Source organism: Aquarana catesbeiana, linkage group LG04 (genome assembly GCF_042186555.1).
Source record: "Aquarana catesbeiana isolate 2022-GZ linkage group LG04, ASM4218655v1, whole genome shotgun sequence".
Taxonomy (NCBI): Eukaryota; Metazoa; Chordata; class Amphibia; order Anura; family Ranidae; genus Aquarana; species Aquarana catesbeiana.
In genome coordinates, this window is record NC_133327.1 from 400,097,223 (window position 1) to 400,121,536 (window position 24,314).

General features: G+C 43.9%; 1 protein-coding gene across 6 annotated transcripts in view; it reads left to right on the forward strand.

The window, feature by feature from the left end:
- NCOA7 (nuclear receptor coactivator 7) overlaps nt 1–24,314 on the forward strand; it is a 254,603-nt gene that overhangs the window by 79,967 nt on the left and 150,322 nt on the right. For 5 of the 6 annotated variants that reach the window (XM_073627200.1, XM_073627204.1, XM_073627205.1 and 2 more), the window contains one exon: nt 18,246–18,430. In XM_073627200.1, the coding sequence (XP_073483301.1) occupies nt 18,246–18,430 (185 nt within the window). Of the gene's footprint in view, nt 1–17,281; nt 17,306–18,245; nt 18,431–24,314 lie in introns of those variants that run through there. The other variant, XM_073627206.1, reaches the window with a different exon arrangement.

Sequence of the window (24,314 nt, forward strand, 5' to 3'; positions counted from 1 at the left end):
ATACGTATTCTTCTACATATTTTTGGTAAAAAAAAATCGTAATAAGCGTTTATTGATTGGTTTGCGCAAAAAGTTATAGCGTATATAAAATGGGGGATAGTTTTATGGCATTTTTATTAATCATTTTTTTTTTACTAGTAATGGCGGCGATCAGAGATTTTTATTGTGACTGCGACATTATGGCGAACAGATCGGACACTTTTGAGCTGTGTTGGGACCATTCACAATTATACAGCGATCAGTGCGATTAAAAATGCATTGATTACTGTGTAAATGTGACTGGCAGTGAAGGGGTTAACCACTAGTGGTACTGTAGGGGTTAAGTGTGTCCTAGGGAGTGATTCAAACTGTGGGGGGGGACAGTGCGGGGGACACGACACTGATCACCGCGCCAGATTACTGGGAGCAGTGATCAGTGTCAGCATCACTAAGCAGAACGGGGAAATGCTTGTTTACATCAGCATTTCCCCGTTCTTCCTCACCGTGAGATGATCGCGGGTATCCCCGCGGACTCACGATCATGCTCACGGACCTCCTGGCGGGCACAAGTGCGCCACCGGCGGTGTGCGCGCCCCCGCAAGCCACCTCTTAATGTGCAGCGTACAGATACGTTAATCTGCCTGTACATGCCCTTCTGCCGCAGTATATCTGCTTGAGGCGGTCGGGAAGCGGTTAAAGGAGTTGTAAAGGCAGAAGGTTTTTTATCAAAGATAAAAAACCTTCTGTGTGTAGCAGCCCCCCTCAGCACCCCCTAATTACCTACCTGAGCCCCTTCTCTCTCCAGCGATGTCCACGATCACCTCAGCCATCCAGGACACTCCTCCTGATTGGCTGAGACAGAGCAGCGGTACCATTGGCTCCCGCGGCTGTCAGGCTGCATTTACACCTGAGCATTTTGTTTTCAGGCAGAAAGTTGCGCGTTTTTACTGTGTTTTTGCCACTTTTTTTGCCACGATTTTGCACGGGTCAAAAAGTCACCAGTGTAAAAAGCAGAAAAACACCTGTAATCTGTCCAAAAAAAAACTCATGTACTTTTTTTGAGCTTCAGGCGTTTTGCTTCGGGCTACAAAATGCTCAGATGTGAACAGAGGCCAATTTAAATGAATGGGATTTTGCTTGTTGGGCAGTTTTTGGGCATTTTTCCTGTGTTTTACAATCGTTTTACAAACTGAAAACGCTCAGGTGTGAATGCAACCTTAGTCAAAGTCAGTCAGCCAATCAGGGGAGAGAGGGTGTGGGGCCAGGTCAGGGCTCTGTGTCTGAATAGATATACGGAGCTCTGACTCGGCTTGGGTGCCCCCTTGTAACAAGCTGCTGGCTGAGGGGCACTCAAAAGAGGGAGAGACTAGGAGCAGCAAAGAGGGACCCGAGAAGAGGGGGATCCAGGCTGCTCTGTGCAAAACCAACTGCACAGAGGAGGTAAGTGTAACATGTTTGTTATTTAAAAAAAAAAAAAAAAAAACACGAGCCTTTACAATCACTTTAAAGCATATCTAACCCTAAAAAGAAAAAATATTATATTGCAGCTTACCAATTTTTTGATGTGGTGGCTACCTTCTTTTTTAGTCTTTTTTACCTTTATTTTTACCTGGGAATTCTTCCAGTAAAGCTGGCCATACATTATACAATTTTCATGTTTAGTTCCCTTCAACTATGTAGTGCAAGGGCCTGCCTGATTGCATACAAATTGAAAGTGTTTAGGTTTGACCTCATAGTATATGGTTTTGGTAAATATGAAGGAAAATTCAAGAAAATTGTATAATGCATGACCAGCCTACGTTTGTTATTGTTCACCTTCTTTAAACAGTCCATGGACAGCTTGAATGCAAAGCAAAGCAAAAATGGCAGTCAGAGGGATAAAACAAACCTTTTAATATTGGCAGGGGTGCTTACAATAGTCAGCTTTTATTTATTTATATAAAACCGTTATCTCAAAGGAAAAAAAAAACACTTGCTGTAACTGTTGGAAAAGTGTTACCCTCCAGCTGTTGCAAAACTACAAGTCCCATGAGGCATTGAAAGGCTGATAGTTAGAAGCATGACTCCCTCAGGCAGAGGTATGATGGGACATGTAGTTCTACAACAGCTGGAGGGCCACCAGAATCACAGCATAGCGATACAGTTTAAGTTCACCAACACGTTATATAGATAAAAAAGGTTTACAGTGCAAATACTGCTGTTGCATATAATGTGCATAAAATTTGAACATTTTCAACAATTGAAGGGGAGGAAGGGGGACAGAGGCTGCGGACATACTACAGGAGGGGGGCAGAGGCTGCGAACATACTACAGGAGGAGGACAGAGGCGGTGGACAGAGGCTGCAGACATACCACAGGAGGGGGGACAGAGGCTGCGGACATACTACGGAAGGTGGACAGAGGCTGTGGACATACTAAAGGAGGGGGACAGAGGCTGCAGACATACTACAGGAGGGGGACAGAGGCTGCAGACATACTACAGGAGGGGGACAGAGGCTGCGGACATACTACAGGAGGGGGACAGAGGCTGCGGACATACTACAGGAGGGGGACAGAGGCTGCGGACATACTACAGGAGGGGGACAGAGGCTGCGGACATACTACAGGAGGGGGACAGAGGCTGCGGACATACTACAGGAGGGGGACAGAGGCTGCGGACATACTACAGGAGGGGGACAGAGGCTGCGGACATACTACAGGAGGGGGACAAAGGCTGCGGACATACTACAGGAGGGGGACAGAGGCTGCGGACATACTACAGGAGGGGGACAAAGGCTGCAGACATGATAGTGTCCTCCTCACCCCTTCACAGTAGCCTCCTCCTCTGTCCACCATCATATTACGGTCTCCACACCAGTGTGTGCTGCTCCTGTGCTGCTTCCCTTTCACCTCTCCACAGTCCACAGGGCAGCACTTCAGTGTCCTTCACTGTCCTGCGGCCGGCGGCGCCTCTGGGACCCTAAGCAATTGCTTGTTTTGCCTGTCCTGTCGCGACGCGCCTGGCTGAACCACCAGGTGAGAATAAAGGGGGAAAAAAAAAAAAGCAAAATGAATACAGCCGCCACATGTAAGACCGCATGCACACTTCTGCTGTTAAACTCACATTTTTGTGAGTTTTTTAAGAGCCCTTAAACTCCCCTCTATGCTATCCTATGTGTCCATGCACACATGGACGTTTTTAGCAGTTCATCAGCAGAGGAGTTTATGGGCTGTTGTCAGAACGCCCTAAAATTGCATTCAAGAACAGTTCTTCTGACCACAAAAACTGCTCAAAACGCTGAAAAAAGCTCATAGATGCGCATAAACTCAAGGCACATTTAGCACTTTATTTTATCAATTAAAATTTTGGCCAATAAAATAAACTCCTAGACTCCAAACTCTGTTAAACTCTGATAAACTCGCCTAGACTGTTTTGAAAAAAATGCAGCTTAGGTGAGTTTAAAACGCTGATTATCTCCTGTCAGAATAAACAACTGTAGCACTTACCACCGAAGGAGCGGCTGATTAATTGTTATATATTGTTGTGTTCCGGCCGAAATTATACTTTTACAATAAAAATACCCCTATAATACACAAGCTTAATGTATTCTAGTAAAGTTAGTCTGTAAACTAAGGTCTGTTTTGTTAGTTTATAGCAGTAGTTTGTTATTTTATAAACTTACAGCAGGCCGTGGCCATCTTAAGTGTGGGTATCTGAAGCCAGACTGTATTTCTTCCTGGCTCTCATCCTTGCAGATCTCGCACATGCTTAGTGCAGCACAAGCAGTGTAATAGGTTTCAGGTCAGGTTTCCATAGCAACGGCAGTGTCAGAGGAAGTTGCCGCCCCTTCCCAGAAGGCATTGCAAACAAGAAATGATGCAATGGGCCACGGCCAGGGAGGAGGAAGTGAAAAATGAATACAGCAGATATACAATAGGTGCTGAGAGAAAAAAAATTAAAAATATCCAATTCGTTTACAGTGCACAGTTTAGTGAGGGATGCTGAAGAGTTGTAAAAGTGGGTGGAACTCCACTTTAAGTAACTTGAACTGGAATAGGAGAAGGTTTCTTTTGAGATGCTCTTTTGTTGCTTTATCATCTTTTCTCTGCCTCTCATACAAGGACCTAGAATCATTGCGGATAATAAGAAATCACTCTATGCGATTTCTTCATCAGGGAAGATGGAAGTAGATTTGATAGAGAACAATTGATAAAGAGTCACTCTGAATAACTTCTTCATCTGCAGAACTTTTTAAGGACAGTCTGTATCTCTATATGTGTGCTTGCAGCTTTACCGCTACCTTTTTACCACTATTTCCCATCTGCATGGTACTTCCAAGTTGAGCTAAAGAAAAGTCACTTTGAATAACTCCTCCCGCTTGACTGATTGGAATCCCGGGGCATTGTTGAACCCAAAGTCACAGGCCATGACCACCTGTTTCACTGACTTGCGTACCAACATCCCTCAGCCTCTGGTAGTACCCTTCCCTTGGGCTTTCACTCACTTGATCAATAGTCCATGTGCCACTCATAAACGATCGATCGCCCAGTTGTCCACCACTTACTTGCTATTCTTCAGCAATGATTCCTTGATCCCTTTCCCCCTTATGGCATGCTCCCTTCCCCGCAGGGGCGGCCAATGACACCAGTGACTACATGCTGTACAGTGTCATCTACTCCTCTACGGGTGCCAGTTCCCCACCCTCCACGCAGGGGGGGCTCCGTTGGCTCCCGAACGGGGGACCTCTCCCCTCCAGGAACCAGGCTGACTTCTCTCCAAACTCGAACAGGAAACTAACTCACTCTGACCATGTGACCCGGCTTTTATATGAGAATCCAGGGGCATTGTGAAACAAATTAATGATTGGCCGGGATTCGCATACAAACTACCTGCCACTCAAATCCCAAATGAACAAACAGGCCTGCTATAATGGTACAAGCCTGCCTAAATTTACCTGAAACTCTAAACTAGCAAAAAGGTCACATACTTAAAAGTAGGTGCCCGCTACACAACATTTACAAGAAACCAGTGTGCGTGAGGCAATTGCAATTGATAAACTGCAATATATGAAATTTTTGGTTTTGGATTTAGATACATTTTAACAGTGGACTAATGCAGCATGCCAGGAAACAAAAAGTCCAGTATACTTTTTTTTTTAAAGAATGCAATGAATGGTTCCTTAATGAATGACTATTTGTAAAATAAGATTTTATACAAGTAAAAAAGATGTAAGAACTAAAAAAAAAAAAAAAAAAAAAGCTAAAGACTAGTTTATCTTAACAAAAATTAGCAACTGTGTATGTTTAGTTTGGTTACTTTGTCAGTATATTGTTATACCTTTAAATCAGTGCTTTAGTTTTAAGCCACTTTAAATCTTGTGTATGGTGCCACAGGAACAAATAATGTCTAAAGTTGTGCTATGGTTAAACTACTTTGACACTCCGTGGTCCTCCTTAAAGTTTTATTTTTCAGAACAGTACCTGAATATGTGAATAAAAAAACCCTGCAGGTTTATAGCTCATTACAAAGGTGTCTCTATTTGGAGATAATGCCAGTTTCAAGTAACATGTGACTACAGTGTGCAAAATATTCCTTGTTTAAAGGAAATTTCCTTGCATTTTTATTCTTGATGTTTTTAAATAGAGAAAGGGTTAGAGCAGGGGTAGGCAACCTTAAAGAGGTGGAGATCTACCTGAACAACACGGGAGAAGTCAAAGATCACCGGGCACAGTATTGCCTCCTCACACCTGCTTTAAAACCCTTAATTGCTGTACTACCGTGTCACAATCACGTGCATGGCGTGGCAATCATGGGTTTAAGGTGGTAAGGAGGCAACATATCACCTCCTCACCACCTGTCAAACACACTGGGATTGCTTTTCAGAGGAGCAGCAGTGCCTGCTGCCCTTGTGAATGAGCCACTTTCAGAAAGTGCACCAAACCCCCAGGATATACCCAGGATATAATAGAAATCTATGGCTAAGCGCAGACATCTCAAGTCTCCCGCGACTCGTGGGATACTGCCGCATTTGACGGCAGGCTCACGGACACCTGCGAGTGCGGCATAATCTCTCGGCTGAGCCTGCACTGCCACTCAGCCTGGAGTAATCACAAACAGCGGGTGTCTTCCATTGTGTCATGCTGCTGCAGTCTTAACTGTTTGGCGGCCGTCCATTGTAACAAAGCCCCGCCTCCTCATCCATGATAGACGGAACACTGATTCAATTTCCCAGCATTGTATCAGTGTTCAGTTGACCGCCTATCATGGATGAGGAGGCGGGGCTTTGTTACAGTGGACGGCCGCCAAACAGTTAAGACTGCAGCTGCATAACACAGCGGGAGACACCCACTGTGCGTAATCAAGGTACTGGCGAGGCTGCAGATGGTCACTGACGAGGATATAGATGGGCACAGTGAGGCTGCATTGTTGGCACAGTGAGGCTGCAGATGGACACTGATGAGGATACAGATGGGCACAGTGAGGCTGCAGATGGGAACTGATGAGGATACAGATGGACACAGAGAGGCTGCATTGTTGGCACAGTGAGGCTGCATTGGATAAAATGTGTTTGAAGCGCTTCACAATGTGATAAAAATCATGAAAGATTGGCTCTTAAACACTGGTAGCCATATACTCAAAATAATCCAGATATGGCTACCAGTGTTTAAGAGCCAATCTTTCATGAATTTTATCACATTGTGAAGCGCTTCAAACACATTTTATCCATATATCTTTATAGTGATTCTGAACACTTTTTTTGATAGCAGCCTCACTTTTTTGATGTGTATATTTATTAGCTATTAACCATCACAGCGCTTTGTGTTTTTTATTTATTTGTATCAGTGAGGCTGCATTGTTGACACTAATGAGGCTGCAGAAGGGCACAGTGAGGCTGCATTGATGGCTCAGTGAGGCTGCATTGATGGGCACTGACGAGGCTGCATTGTTGGCACAGTGAGGCTGCAGATGGGCACAGTGAGGCTGCATTGTTGGCTCAGTGAGGCTGCATTGATGGGCACTGACGAGGCTGCATTGTTGGCACAGTGAGGCTGTAGTGTTGGCACTGATGAGGCTGCAAATGGGCACAGTGAGGCTGCATTGTTGGCACTGATGAAGCTGCAGATGGGCACAGTGAGGGTGCATTGTTGGCACTGATGAGGCTGCAGATGGGCACAGTGAGGGTGCATTGTTGGTGAGTGTGACACACATTATCTTTTAAAGTATTATTTTATTATTGGCATTATATTATTAATTATCTTTAAAGTATTATTTTATTATAGAATTTTGTTATGAATGGGGGGGGTTGTTGGCACAGAGCGTGACCTCCCTGAAATGAGCTTGCCACCTCCCTGAAATTAGTCTTTGCAGGTTGGGTTGTCTGTAAGTGCAGCAAATCAGCAGTAAAGGGGGGCCCCCCTGCAAACAACCCCCTCCCAAAAAAAACAAAAAAACACGAGCCGCCGTTGCCAAAATTTTAAATTGTCATGATGACTATGCTAGGCATCATTTCTTAAATTTAAGTCAGTTTGTGAATAAAGATCCAGAGTGGATTTTCTAAGACTGCTGTTATAAGGCATTACCACAGGTTCAGAGTTTTACTAGCCTTGGCAAGTATCCTGTGATCCTGTGCGCCATCTGTGTACTAAAGTATTACTCCATTCCATTAATTTAGTGGTCCTAGAATCACCTTTTTTGCTCCACTCATAATCATGACTGTCTTTACAGTAATTGCTAGCATGTGGTGCTTTCCGGACTTTGAGAGCCATCATGTGGCACTAAAATAGCATTGCTGCCAATATGGAGCTTGTTTAGTAACCCACTAACAAGGGTGATGAATGTTTCTTGGCAGTGTAGACTTTACATTGGTAATTTTTTCTGCTTATAAGGAAAGTCTGTCCCACTTGGCCACAACAGATGTGCTCTACACAATATAGGTGAAAGAACTGTTTCTTAGGCGCTGCCATTTTGTAACTTTTTTTTTTTTTTTTTTTTATGTCCTTTACATGAAAGGGTTTTTGTTTTACAAATTCTCAAAGGTTGCTCATTGTGACTGTTCTCATAAGTTATGGTTTTTATATGGTTACATTCGTAATGAAATTAAAGTTGAGCTGTGAAAAAAAAAAAAAAAAGAAACAACAGGGATCATCATCATCACCAGTTATCACACCTTACTACCTTACTTCAGGCTGGGGAGAGCTGTGTGTTTCAGTGAGGAGACACCGAGCCAGGTCCTTGACACTCTTCAGGGGGAGGATGATGATTCTGAATCAACCAGTCAGTCTTCTCTTCTCTGCAGCCACTATTCAAATCAGCGCCTGCAAGCTCAGCAAGTCACGTGTGGCGTGACGCCAGGCGTCCCCTCCCCTAACGTGCCACGCGACCTGCCTCTGAGACTCCTGGGAGGTTGTATTTTGCTACGCACTGATGACGAGTTCCTTACATCACCAGGAACTAGCGCGGCCGGACTACAACTCCCGCAATGCAGCGCAGGCAGTGCTGCAGCATCGAGCTCAGCTAGCCAATCGGCAGCCGCCGTGGCCAACTTCAGCACCGTGTACAACCCAGGCTGTAAAAATGAACAAATAGTCAGCGGCCGTTTTAAAGATAATGTAGGCGCCAGCCCCCCACTCAGCAGCGGGACCCACTCGGCTGCGGGCCCTATAGCGCCCGCGTGGGTGGCTATGGCGGTAGTTCCGCCACTGGCCTTATACCATTATGCCCAGTGTATTGCTTCACACTGATCTGAAGATCTCTTTTCCTGCTGCTGGCACCACTCTGGAGACAGATAGCCGGGATAAAAGATGGAGTGTAGTTGGTATCACTCCACATAGGACAGGAGCCAGCACTACAGAGGAGACATCGGCTTATGCCGCTCCTGCTTCCTACTACAGCTCCAACTTTACAAGTAGTCCCTCTGCATTGCACTCTGTTTGATGCTCTGGGATGGCAGGTCAGCAAGCCCATTTCATGATCTACCAGTCACCTGTCCACGATCTACAGGTTGCTGACCCCTGGGTTAGAGTCTGTCAGGTTTTTCCTGCTATGCATGTCCCTGCTGTAGAAAGTTCCCCTCACTAATGTCTCATCATGCCAGGACAATCTCTCCAATAGGGACACAGACACAAATATATATGTTCTTTTATTAGTGGCATAATGGAGAATCAGAACCTCTGTTAGATTTTGTTGCTGTTTGTTTCTCTATGGCTAAAATTTCAATACTTTCTGTTGTGCCACCACCAGCAAGTAATGGAAAATCTTCATAATAGGAAGACAGTCAGAGCCGCTGATAGAAATCATGAGGCCCAGTAGAGCCTTCCTGAGGGGGCCCCCTTCAGCCCCCCCCCCCCCCCCCGGCCCCTTCTTCAGTCCCACCCCTGGCCCCTCCCCAGACCCCGCCTTGAAACCAAGTGCAGGTTTGTCTTCAAGTGATATTTATCTTTTTCCAGCCAGTTATAAGTTTGATTATCCAAAAGGAATACTACTATAGAGTAATGGATCTAAACAGACTTGTGTCCATTTACACCCACCTGCCTTCAATGCGATCTGCTAAACAAAACGGAAAGGGATCTGTTCCCCTCTGTCTAGTGGATCGGATTAGAGGGCAGTCGGGTGTAAACGGATAGCCAGTTTGTTTACACCAGTCGCCCTTAGAGCAGAGCGGGCTGTGTCCATGTTCGCTCTGCATAAGCTAAGTAGACACGGACCTGTCATCTGCCTGCTTCACTCAGTGGGGGGGGGTGAAAGAAGCCTGGATAACAAACAGCAACACAGGCAGGCCACTTGCCCTATGGAAGATTTATCCTCCTTCATGGCCAGGTCATTTTTTGCAATACGACACTGCGTTACTTTAACTAACAATTGCGCGGTCGTGCGACTATGTACCCAAATACATTTTTTGTCCTTTTTTCCCACAAATAGAGGGGGTTTTTTTTGGTGGTATTTGGTCACCTCTGTGGTTTTTACTTTTTGCGCTTTAAACAAAAAAAAAAGAACAACTATTTTGAAAAACAACAATAGTTTTTCTTTCTGCTATAAAACATCCAAACAAAAATGTAAAAAATACATTTTTTTTCATCAATTTAGGACAATATGTATTCTGCTACATATTTTTGGTAAAAAAAATCCCAAAAAGCATATATTGATTGGTTTGCACAAATGTTATAGCATCTACAAACTGTAGGATATATTTATAAATTTTTAATTTATTTTTACTAGTAATGGTGGCGATCAGTGACTTATAGCAGGACATGCTAATGCCATAATGTGCTGCAGACAGAGACAGTGCCATCCATGCCAATGCCGTGATGTGTTTCAGACAGAGACAGTGCCATCCATGCCAATGCTATAATGCATGTACTGCAGAAACAGTGTCATCCATGCCAATGCCATAATGTATATTCTGTAGAGACAGTGCCATCCATGCCAATGCCATAATGTGCTGCAGAGACAGTGCCACCCATGCCAATGCCATAATGCATGTGCTGCAGAGACAGTGCCATCCATGCCAATACCATAATAATGTATGTGCTGCAGTTCCATCCATGCATGCCAATGCCTCAAGGTGTATGTGCTGCAGACAGATACAGTGAAATCAGCCATTTATTAGATCTGGCCTGAATCACCCCCAAGCAAGCACACATCTGTGTTAAGCACTGGCAGCCCCACAAACTGCTTCCTCTCTGTTCCTGCTGCTGCCTGGACAAATGTCAGATGAGCTGCTTCCTCTGCCACCGCTGTTCGCCTCACTGCTTCTTCTTCAGTCTCAGGCCGAGAGGGGAGCAGAGCTGAGCGCTGTGAGTGGAGGAAGATAAATCACTCCTCCGGGGAAGGCAATATGCAGGCCGGGACTTGAGCCAAGAACAACATGCAGAGCGGGCGTGGAATTGATATGCGCCCGAAACAGAAGAAATAGACCCTCCCACGCACCCACCAGCATATCATTACAGAGGGGCCCAGAAAATGGAAAAACATAACCAGGATACCCAGATAAGTTAGTAGGAGTGGGTGGGGTGGGGGTGGGGGGCCACAAACTGGTTGAAGAAAGGCTTTTTTTATTTTTTTATTCGATACAACAGGACCAGTTGTACTGGCCTATCAGCGGCCCTGGAGACAGTTTAAAAAACTTAGAGAAATTCTAAACCAGTCTTTATCAATACTTTTACACCAGGGGAAACCTTCAAATAATTTTCAGGTCTTGGGGAATCCCTGCTAAACCAACTCAGTGGGGATCAATGGGAAAAATGCCTATTTCACACGGACATTTTGATTAGGTCCTTCTGACAGTTTTTTAGGCAGACCTGATCGGAAGGTCCATGCAGCCCTATGGACAGGCGGATGTAAATGGTCTTGTGTCTGTTTACACCTGCCTACCTTTTAGGTCTGGGAAAAAGAGCTTCCTTTTCTGTTTTTGTAGACCGGATCGGAGGTAGCACCCGGCCGCCCATAGAGCTAGCACAGGTCTGTTCATGTCCACCAGGCAGAAACTGAATGGACACAAATGTCAAAATACTGACATCTGCCCCATTCAGCTCCAATTCAGCAGGCGATCTATGAGCAGATCCTCTGTTGTACAGACTGGACTCCAATCCCTGTGAAAAGAGCCTTACTTTATTGGCCAGTGGAAAGTATGCTCCGCTAATGGTTGTGGCCACAATGGCACGCTTAAAGACAGCTAAAAATATCACTGGTGTTATGCAGCTGGCTCTGTCAAGTGGCATTGGACCCAGGAGTAAGCAAGCACCATCCAATATGAGGTGAAAAAGGCCCCAGCTCAAGGAAGCCCTAGTAACCTCTGGAGGAACCTTTGGGTTCCATGGAACTCTGGTTGAGAATGGCTGTTCTAGAATATATAAGGTTATTACAGCAGAGTAACATGCAACGTGCAGTAGCAGCCCATCAGGAAACAGCAGATAATAAGTGAAATCTTGTGTTTTCTGTGGATTTGAACATAGTTTGTACAATATCTGAATTTTTTCTGTATTGTAAAATTACACTATAGAAACAATTTGGGTTAACCTTACAATACTCAGAAAAAATTAAAACGTCACTCAACACCCTACACCCTGCAGAGATTCCGGACTTTCCATTCTTTCTATAGGGCTTCCGGGATGGATCAGAGCAATTAAGATTGGTCAGAGTTTTCACGTGCTGCTGACCAATTAGAATCATCGCTCTAATCTATCCCGGAAGCCCTACAGAAAAAGGGAAGCAAGAGCGGAGCTTTTAAATCCCCAGACCACTACAGTGTGTGTAGGCACTGACAGGCAGGGTGTTCACCTATTCATTTTTTTCCTGAAAAGGTAAACTAACCCTTAAGGCCCCTTTCACGTGACCATTTCAATCAGGTCCACATCTCAGTTTTTCAGGCGGACCTGATCTGACGGTCCATTCAGCCTGATAGAATGGTGGGTGTAAACGAACTTGTGTCCGACTGCTTCCAATCCGATCTGGTCCGCTAAAAACAAACAGAAGGGGGTCCGTCCTTCTTTGTGTAGGCGGATCGGATCTGAGGTAGTCAGGTGTAAAAGAACAGCGGAGTCAGTTTACACCCGGTTGCCCATAGAACAGAGCAGGCTCTGTCTGTGTCCACTCTGCACTAACTGAGCAGACACGGATTTGTCATCTGCCCACTCTGCTCAGATCAGCAGGTTATCAGTGGACAGATCCCCTGCTGATCAAAACGGGGTCTGACCCATGTGAAAGGGGCCTTAAAGGGAATGTAAACCCGAACAATGGACTTCTTGTATGTACTCTTTTTTGGTCTGTAAGGCTACATTCACATGGCAGTTTAGCAGCGGCCAGGGGCAGCAGCAGCATCAGCAGCAAATCAATGACCGATGCACTGCTGTTTACATGTACCCAATTATCTGAGCACCTACATGTGTATAGAGGCCCTGACTGACCCTGGACACAGCCAATGTCTGCATCTCTGTGGAGTTTTTGTTGCGTAGAAACTGGCTGCACCTAATTAGCCAGTCTTCATACAGCCATTTATCCACCTCTGAATGCAGAAAACTATGTGCTACTAAACTGCCATGTGTATGTAGCCTAAAGTTTACGATTGAAAGCATTTTCTAGGGATGTCACTTCGATTCTCAACCACAGCACGACCTGCGTTGAGCTTGCATGTTCTCCCTGTGCCTGGATAGGCTTCCGGTTTCCTCCTATGCCCCAAAGACATGCTGGTAGATTAATTGGCTCCTGTCTAAATTGGTCCTAGTATGTGTATGTATGAATGTGAGGGACGTTAGATTGTAAGCTCCTTGAGTGCAGGGCATGATGTGAATGTACATGAGAGTGCAAAAAAAACTATCGATGTTGTCAGAAATTCAGAGCTGTCCTGTGTCCTCTGCACATTTCCTGTGTTGTATTAAATAGTAGTTAGCTCTCCTAGTTCTTATCTTGGAATACAGAATGATTATCAGCAACAGGATTTGGGAGCAGAATGCATTTCTGGCAGATGAACAGGATTTGTTTTGTACTTGTAAGGTCTTTAAAGGGATAAAACATGGGAAAAGTGCATGTGTTGCAGAAATATTCTATTTTGTTTTTGTCTTGAAATACACTATAATGTAAACCTGGACCTAAAGGGTGCATTGAGCAAAATTGCTCAATGTACATGAATGCCCAACGTAAAATTTGCTTTGCTGCATGCTTAGAGGTAGGGATGAGCCGAACACCCCCCCGGTTTGGTTCGCATCCAGAACATGCGAACAGGCAAAAAATTTGTTCGAACACGCGAACACCGTTAAAGTCTATGGGACACGAACATGAATAATCAAAAGTGCTAATCTTAAAGGCTTATATGCAAGTTATGATTATTAAATTTTAATAATGCTTAAAGTGAAACAATAAAAGTGTAATATTCCTTCCCGTCCGGCATCTTCCTCCGGCTTCTTCTTCCCCACTTCCCCCTCAGTTATAAAAGAACTGTCACAAGAACAGAAGCGTCACACAGCTGGAGACTCCCATTGAGGTGGATCGTCCGGAGGACGAAGTGGGGAAGAAGAAGCCGGAGGAAAATGCCGTAAGAGAAGACCGGAGGAAGAAGCAGAGGAAGATGGAGGAAGAAGCGCGAGAAGAACAAGATGGAGGAAGAAGAAGAAAACCGAAGGAAGACCAGAAGAAGATTGAAGAAGAAGCGGGGAAAGAAGAAGACGTTAATAAAAGAATTGTCAAAAACCGGCTATTGTCTTTTTTACATTTTTGACACTTTTTTTGTGAAATGGTAGGGGTGCATTTGTACCCCATTACCAATTCACACAGGGGGGGCCGGGATCTGGGGTCCCCTTGTTAAAGGGGGCTTCCAGATTTCGATAAGCCCCCCGCCCGCAGACACCCACAACCACAGGGCAAGGGTTGTGGGGATGAGGCCCTTGTCCCCATCAACATGGGGACAAGGTGCTTTGGGGGCTACCCCAAAGCACCCTCCCCATGTTGAGGGCATGTGGCCTAGTAGGGTTCAGGAGGGGGGGCGCTGTCTCGTCCCCCCTCTTTTCCTGCGGCCTGCCAGGTTGCATGCTCGGATAAGGGTCTGGTATGGTTTTTAGAGGAGACCCCCACACCATTTTGTAAAAAAATTTTGGCACGGGGTTCCCCTTAAAATCCATACCAGACCTGAAGGGCCTGGTATGGAATTTGGGGGGGGGCACGCATTTTTTTTCTTTTTAATTTTGATTCGGGGTTCCCCTTAATATTCATACCAGACCCAAAGGGCCTGGTAATGGACTGTGGGGGAATCCCATGCCGTTTTTTTCAATGACTTTTATGTGTATTGCAGAGACCCGACAATTCATTAATAGCAAAGTACACGCGGCTATATGAATTGTTGGTCCCGTGCCAAAATTTAAAAAAAAATGGCGTGGGGGTCCCCCTCAAAATCCATAACAGACCCTTCAGGGAACCCCACGGCATTTTTTTTTTTTTTTGGCACGGGGTTCCCCTTAATATCCATATCAGACCTGAAGGGCCTGGTATGGAATTTGGTGGGACTCTCACACATTTTTTTTTTTTTTTAAATATTGATTTGAGGTTCCCCTGTGGGGGAATCCCATGCCGTTTTTTTCAATGACTTTTATGTGTATTGTCGGGACCGACAATTCATTATAGCCACGAGTAGTTTTAAATTACTTTTTTTCCTTTAGAAGTGTCATTTTGCTCTCAGACTGTTCTAAACACGGGAAACATGCACCACTTTACAGGCATACTATAGACACCCCCCAGGTACGAAATTTAAAGGAATATTACACTTTTATTGTTTCACTTTAAGTATTATTAAAATCACTGCTCCCGAAAAAAGGTCCCCAAACACTTTTTATGACAATAACTTGCATATTAACCTTTAAAATTAGCACTTTTGATTTCTCCCATAGACTTTTAAAGGGTGTTCCGTGGCTTTCTATTTTGCCGCGAACACCCCAAATTGTTCGCTATTTGGCGAACGGTGAACAGCTAATGTTCGAGTCGAACTCATGTTCGACCCGAACATAAAGCCCATCCCTACTTAGAGGAACAATTCCTTCTGTGTCTAATAGGCATTGCCACTGTAGTGGGTCTCCTGGCCCCCCTATCGGGAGAGCACTCATGGCCTAGCCAGCTCAGGAAACATCAGGTTTCAGACGGCCTCTCATCTCCAATGTTTTGATGAAGACTCAAAGGAAGTTAAGCTAAAAAAATAAAGAGACATAAATCTTTCATAAGAAAGCCTGCAGTCATACCGATTATAATAGTCATATTCCTGCATAAGCTTTCCTATGACTTTTTCTTTTTAAATAACTTGTGTACTTCATCTAAACCTTCCGTTTTGTATACTGTATGATGTTTGTTGGTGGAGTTATGTGGTTAAATGCCCCATACCCTAATGCCCCATACACACGATCAAAAATTCTGCCAGCAAAAGTCGGATGGAGGCTTTTGGTCAGAAATTCCGACCGTGTGTATGCTCCATCGGATTTTTGCTGGCAGAATTCCAGCCAGCAAAAGATTGAGAGCAGGTTCTCTATTTTTCGGTCGGAAAAAGTTCTTATCCGAAAATGCATTAGTCTGTATGCAATATGGACGCACAAAAAATAACGCATGCTCAGAAACAATTCAATGCATGCTCGGAAGCACTGAACGTCATAGTGTTGTACGTCACCGTGTTCTTGACGGTCGAAAGTTCAGAGAACTTTTGTGTGACCGTGTGTAGGCAAGGCAAGCTTGAGTGGAATTCTGTCCGAAAAACCATCCAAGTTTTTTCTGACCGAATTTCTGATCGTATGTATGGGGCATTAGACAGGAAGTGCGTTACTAAATGGATCGGCAGCTGAAAATAAAGGAACCAAAAATAAAATGGAAAACTGAAATTACTACGGTTTTGATACACCAGCACAACACACCTGGCATTTCCTATTACTACAAATATCAGCATCACCGGGACATGCTCACTCATGTAATGTACATGTGTAAAATTCAGTGGCGGCCCGTCCATAGGGGGTGCAGAGGCGCAGCACCCCCTAATCCATGTACCCGGCCCATAACCTACATGCAGGGTGCCAGACACATGGATTTCAATGTTTTTTTTTTTATTTTTGAAGCACATGAATAGAGCCTGAGGCTCTAACTGGCTTCAAAAAGCGGTGGGCTCGGGGCGTGTGACAATAGCGTAATACCATTCACTGTTGTCTTCCTGATTCTCCTCTCAGCCAATCTGGAAGCGGTGGCCAGGGAGTCTTAGGATTCCCTGCCTATCGAGGTCTCAGGACCCACTTCCTGTTCGGCCGAGAGGAGAAGCAACGGCCCTGGAGTGAGGAGTAGCAGCGAGGAGCAGCAGCCCTACACCGGATGGATCCTTGTCATCTGCCTCCTAAGATAAGGAGGCCTCTAATCTTCTGTCTCCCACAGACGGCTGCCGCCGCCTTCCCACCTGTCTCTCGCGGGGGGGATCACTACCTTCGTGGCCTTCTACCGCGGGGGGGGGGGGGGGGGGCATTGGTTGTCCTGATGTCTGAACATATGTACTTTGTTAATACAAATTAGACTTTTCACATAAATATATTAAATTCAAAAATAATGAAAAAAAGTTTTGTGAAGACCTACAGTGTGGTTGATACACACATTGTATGAAAAATAATTCATCTTATCAACATGATTACCAGGCCGGATGTGGAATTATTTGTAGCAAGCTGTTTTAATGTATGACTGAAAAGGAAAATAGATTACAAAGTGAATCATTAATTGCTGACAGATGCTTGCATGTGATTTATAAATATTATGGGATGTGATATTTGATTATATTAGCTAGATATTCTGTTCAATACCTGCATTGTATTCAATGCCAGCCAGCAGACAGGGCACAATATCATAAAGGTGAGTCACCTATACCAGTAGTCCTTTTCTGGGAACAAGAACAAAAGGCGTTGTGTTCCTTAAGGGCAATTGTATAATCTGACAACTTTCCTACCAACAAAAAAATAGGATCAGCTGAGCGTGCCTATTTATGGCTTTGGAAGAGGAAGTGGAAGACATGCGTACGTCCAGTCCCCCTCAACATTTGATCATAGGAAAACTAGAGCTATTGGGTGAGAAGGTTTCAGCAATCTGTAGGGATGTCATTGTAGATCTGAATGAGAATCATCACCGTATCTAGCTAATATTTGCCAAATCGGTTGACAGTTATCACGTCTTGGGCTCTTTTATAGTTTAAATGTGTGTTTAGGTCCAGGGGAGCACAACAAGCACTTTCGCTAACTCCTTCACACCATGCAGCCTCTCCTCCGCGATGCTCCGACAGTTGGATGCCCTCTGATGTTATTAAGTCCAGTGCAGAGTCTATAGCCTAAAGCCCTGCATTGGATGCAAGGACCTCGAGTGACAGTCCACTACAAAAACATAGGGGAGAAGAGGAAATCACCACCTCTTAGGAGAAGTAAAACTACTCATTATGGCCCTAGACCTAAACAAGCATTTAACCCTTGTAGTTTGGGGGCTACCTCACTGCATGGGGGAGATTTTTGTTCTCCCTGGAAACAGGCTTTAATGATTGCCTGTGCAAATCTAACAAACAAAACTAACAAACAAAATGCAATTTAATGATTAATGTAAACATGCATTTTTAATTGTTACACAATTAATCTCAAATCTCCTATGGAGATGAGCTGTATATTTGTTATTTAATTGTTGTCTTCTCTGTTGGCGAGGTTCCTTTTTGAGGCATTTGCTTCCTTAGCAGTTCAGATACTAAGGTTCTCCTACCCTGCTATGTTATAAACCTCATAGAATAATTAGCTTCCTTTCTGACCTTTTGTAGACTGAAGAGGAAGAAAACAGGAAAACAGAATGCAGAGCTCACTTCTGCTGCTGCTTCTAAAAAGGATGATCCTTTGAAAGTCATTCTGGGACAAACCCCTGAAAAAGCTTCTGATGAAGAAAAGAAAAAGAAAAGAGGCCAAGGAAAGCAGCTCAGACGCAATGAAATCAAAAGACATAGTGCAGGTGAGTAATCCTTGTCCTCTACATTTTTGTAGTTGGGTAAATTGATTAATAACTATAAGAAATAAAAGAGGCTGCCTTGCTTAAAGCTACTGATAGGATCATTGCTTCCATCTTCTACACTGTCCTGAAATGGGCAGCTGAAGTTGACCATTCCGATGTTTATTTCTTCAGGATTTTTGGTGGGACATATTGACATGAGGTCAAGGTAGTCAGTTACCTCTAGTTATCTCCAGCAACTATTTTCTTTAGTAATTTACCAAGTGTAAGGACTTTAGCATTAAATAGTAGTGGCAGTCAACATGTGAAACCAAAAGTGAACTTCTAAAGCTGGCCATACACTAAAGCACATGTGTCAAACACAAGGCCTATGGGCCGAATCTGGCCCTCCAGCTGTGGCACCCCCCTTGTCTTCACCCCCACCTTGTCCTAGCAGTTGGCAGCAGAAAGGAGGACAGAACTCTTCCTCAAGATCCTGTGCTTCTCTATGAATCCACAGAGAGATTCATCTCTGCTCCTGTCTTACAGATACAACCAGCCCTTTGAGGGCAACCATAATGTTGATGTGGCCCTTGATAAAATTGAGTTTGACACTCCTGCACTAAAAGATCCCAGAACACCGGTGTGTTTATTTCCGTTCAACTGGAGATCTGTGAGCAGATCCTTTGCCAAAGCAGAGCAGAATAGGACAGATAAAATACTTGCAGCATCTGTGCCCATTTAAGTTTTTTTTCCACATTTGGACAGCGAACAGTGGTGAACCCATGTTGGATCCATGGATTTGTGTCAGTTTACACCAGGCTACCTCTAATCTATCATGTGTAGGTCTATAAAAGAAAAAGAATGCAGTCCTTTTCTGTTTTTTAATCTGGACCTGGATAGACTTTGAGGTAGGCAGATGTGAACAGACGCAAGTCCGATTACATGCTCCTGCCCATTGACCTGCATGGAGCTACTAATCAGGTCTACCTGAAAAACTGACAGTTGGACCGAATCAGAAAGCCCATGTGAAAGGTGCCTAACAGATTCCTCCATCCATGCTAACAGTGCAGATAACCAAATCTCTCTCTGTAGCTAATTTGACAGCTGGTGCCACTGATTAGATGCAGCTCCTGTTCGATTCGACAATTTTTCACCTTCCTCCTTTGATTTTGCAGTGGAGAGTCATTGGGCCGAAAGCAGCTGACAGAGCCAATAACTGAGCAAATTTCTGAGGAACTGGCTGAAATTTGTACAGTGTATGGCCAGCTTAATCTGTACAACTATTTAATATAACAACCATCACTACAGAACTGTTGGTAAATCTGTCGGTAATTCAACAGCCAGATAGTAATGTGTTTGGCCAGTTTAATGATATCCAGCAAACACTGAAACTCTCATAAAATAACAAAGCTACTGAATTTACCCTAATCTGTGACCTACTCGGCTTATAAGGAGACATAGGTCCAAAGCTCTTTTGGCCACACTTCTCCTGGGGATCACAGGAGGGCTTAGTTCTGCTCTCCTGTGAACCAGATTCAATCGACAGTGGGCTAAAGCCTGCTGTCAGCTGATGTCACAGAGTCGGTCCATTCTCTGCAGGGATCCATACAATAATGTCGTAATCTGCTCAGCTTCCTCACCGGCAGCTGGCTCAGCCGCTCCGAGATCAGATGAGAGCCTGAGCCAGCCGCTCCCACTCCTCCACAGTCTAATGATCCATTGAGTGCTGGAGGGGCAGAGCACAGAGCAGTGGCTGACAGTCACCGCTGTGTGCTCAGAGCGGACCCGAGAACTGAGCAGTCAGAGGTCTTTGATCACTCAGTTCTCGGAGTAAAGCCAGCGGAGGACAGCTGCAACATCAGATCCAGCCATCTAGATGAGTATGACTGTTTTTTGGGTCAAAAAATGAGTAGGTAGGCTGTGCTTCCTGCTGTACGCTTTTACATTTTTCTTTTTTAGTTATCACAGCATGTCTAAATTTAAAATCTGGTTGCATTTCCCTTTTTTGCTTTGTTTTTCTTATGTCCAGCTCTCATAATTTTTCCAGTATGGTGATCTACTGTATTTGTTATTTTATTTTTTACAGTAGCAGGCCTATGTAGAAACCTACAGCAGCCATTTATCTGATCACAGTAAACTGAAATCTGATTGATTCCTTTGGTCACTAAACTTTGCACTGCTTTATGAAAATCTGCTTTGTTATACTATGAGTAAAAATCGAAAAGCAAACATGTATTCAGGGTTGTTGTGTAAAGCATTCAGTGATCAAAGAAGCATGAAAATCACTGTAAGAACCCATACACACTATACAACTTTTGTTGTCTGATTTCCTTTAGATTTAAAAAAAAAACATGTAGTGCAAGGGCCTGCCTGATTGCATACAAATTGAAACTCTTAAGGTTTGACCTCATATTATATGGTTTTGGTAAATCTGAAGGAAAAAATCCAGAAAATTGTATAGTGTGTACCCAGTTTAAGAAATCTATAAATAACTTACAGTAGTACCTTGGATTACGAGCATAATCCGTTCCAGAAGCATGCTTGTAATCCAAAGCACTCGTATATCAAAGCGAGTTTCCCCATAGGAATCAATGGAAACTCAGATAATTTGTTCCAGTGTCACTGCTAGTGTATGCAGTACCGCATGTGGCCAGAGGTGGGTGGGGTGGTGGGACACTCGGAGACGCTTGGAGACCGCTTAGAGACACTCAGGAATGGAGTGTTTCCGAGTGTCTCTCAGTGTCTCAGAACGGCTCCAGGTGTCTCCGAGCATCACCGGTGCCCCCGCACCTCTGGCCACATGCAGTACTGCACACCCCGGAGGCTTGAATCCTGCTCATCTTGCGAGAAAACGCTCACAAATTGAGTCAGGATTTTTTTTAAAAACAGCTCGTATTGCGAAACGCTCGTAAACCGCGTTGCTCGCAATCAGAGGTTTTACTGTATAAAACTTTTGAGTCTCATGTATAAAAAAGTTGCCAGTAGTAGCCAAGCAAATGCCAACCTGTAGAAAAATAATGGCAGCAGCACTGAGAGGTGATTCTAAAGCTGGTCATAAAACTAAGATGCAGAACAGACATATAATAATAATTATTATTATTATTATTACTATTCTTATGGGTATACAGCCACTTGAGCACAATGAGGTTGATTTACTAAAGGAAAATAGACTGTGCACTTTGCAAAGTGCAGTTGCACTCTGCAAGAGCAGTTGCTCCAGAGTGAGAAGAAGCTCTGCTGACTTCCATCATTCAATCGAGTGCAAGCAAAAATGTTGTTTTTTATTTTCCTTGCATGTGGTTGAATATTCTTTGCAAAGTGAAGCTTTACCTCATTCACTAAGCTCTGGAGCAACTGCCCTTGCAGAGTGCAACTGCACTTTGACTTTCTGTCCAAAGCCTCACATAGAGAGTTTGAGACGCAGATATGCCTAAACATTAAATTCCCGGCTTTTTCTTGCCCAGGGTACCAGAAGTGGAATATACAGTTGGTTCTAGGAGTAAATGGCTGTACTTTGCTACAGGTGAACACAGATTTTTTCTTATATCTGCGCTTGCAGATATGACATATTCATATGTGACAATGGGAAAGTTCTGCATTTGGGAAACATATTGTACGTGCACGTGTGTATAAACACAAGTGCACAAAAGTATTGGTGCTTATCTGGGTACAACTGGGTACAGCCATTCACTTCTATGGCTGGCTGTACGCACTAATAGTGGTTCCCCTGATTGGCTCCTGGTCAAGCGATCATTATCGTAGACAATCATGGTTATCACGTGGGTTTGTTTATAGGCAGACTTGCTGGCTGAGCTTTCATTGTGTCTCGCACAGAGAGAGGCACATTGGCAGATACAGCTGGCAGACTGCATATACCCTAGTGAAATACAGTGATTAAAGTTATAGTGATAAAGTAATTTAAAAAATGGATTTATCTTTGTTTTGTATAAAATATTGAACAATGTAGTTTTAAAAAATAGTTCTCTACATTTATTAGCCAATAATAATATAAAAAAATAAACTATTTATTAAATTAGTATAGCAAATGTAAATCAATGTACAAAATATTTAGGCAGACAAATATGCACTGAAGTATTCACAGCGCTTCACTTTTTCCACATTTTATGTTACAGCCTTATTCCAAAAAGGATACATTAATTATTTTCCTCAAAATTCTACAAACAATATCCCATAATGACAACGTGAAAGAAGTTTGAAATCTTTGCAAACTTATTAAAAATAAAAAACATACACATAAGTATTCACAGCTTTTGCCATAACACTCAAAATTAGTGCATCTTGTTTCCACTGATCATCCTTGAGATATTTCTACAACTTGATTGGAGTCCACCTGTGGTAAATTCAGTTGATTGGACATGATTTGGAAAGGCACACACCTGTCTATATAAGGTCCAACAGTTAACAATGCATGTCAGAGCACAAATCAAGCCATGAAGTCCAGGGATTTGTCTGTAGACCTCCGAGACTGGATTGTATTGAGGCACAGATCTGAGGAAGGGTACAGAATTTTTTTTTGCAGCATTGAAGGCCTCAATGAGCACAGTGGCCTTCATCATCCATAAATGGAAGAAGTTTGGAACCACCAGGACTCTTCCTGGAGAGGGCAGCCCGGCCAAACTGAGCGAGCAGGGAGAAGGGCCTTAGTCAGGAAGGTGACCAAGAACCCGATGGTCACTCTGACAGAGCTCCAGCATTTCTCTGTGGAGAGAGGAGAACCTTTTAGAAGAACAACCATCTCTGCATCTCTGGCAGTGTCATGCTTTGGTGATGTTTTGATGTCAGCAGGTGATGTCAGCAGCAGGAACTGGGAGACTAGTTCTGATCAAGGGAAAGATGAATGCAGCAAGACGTTCTTGATGAAAACCTGCTCCAGAGCGCTCTGGACTTAAAATTGGGGTAAAGGTTCATCTTCCAACAAGACAACAACCCTAAGCTCACAGCAAAGATAACAAAGGAGTGGCTATGGGACAACTCTATGAATGTCCTTGAGTGGCCCAGCTAGAGCCCAGACTTGAACCCGATTGAACATCTCTGGAGATCTGAAAATGGCTGTGCACCGACGCTCCCCATCCAACCTGATGGAACTTGAGATGTCCTACAAAGAAGAATGGGAGAAACTTCCCAAAAATATGTGTGCCAAGCCTGTAGCATCATACTCAAAAAGACTTGAGGCTGTAATTGGTGCCAAAGGTGCTTCAACAAAGTATTGAGCAAAGGCTGTGAATACTTATGTAGATGTGATTTTTTTTCATTTTTTTTTTTTTAAATAAATTTGCAAATATTTCAAACAAACTTCTTTCACGTTGTCATTATGGGGTATTGTTTGTAGATTTTGAGGAAAATAATGAATTTAATCCACTTTGGATGCACTGTAGAGCTATAGCCAAGTTAACTGATGCATATAAACTCCTTATTTTGATCTGGGCATCAATTTTTCAGTAATCCCTGGTCATGAAAGGGTTATTTCGGGGAGCCAGTATTCACACCAGCCAAAATAAATCAACTCTACCTTTATACATTGTGTACAAGATCAAATGGACAAGGATATTTGCTGATGCATCAAGGTGCCCACAGACAGCCTGGTTAAAAGCAACTAATACCAATTTAAAAGTAACTTTTAGGCTCGCCTCACACTAGTGCGACTTCAAAGTCACCCGACTTTGAAGCCGTGCCGCACAGCACTACTTCATCGCAGCTTGAAAATGACTCCTGTAATAGAAGTCAATGCAAGTCACTCTGAAGTCGCCCCCAAGTAGTACGAGATCCTTTTTCTAAATCGGAGGGACTTGAGTTGCTCCGATTAGAACAGTTCCATTGCACTGAATGGGGGAACGACTTCTCAAGGGACTAAGTCGCCTGACAGGTTGCCCCAGTATGAACTGAG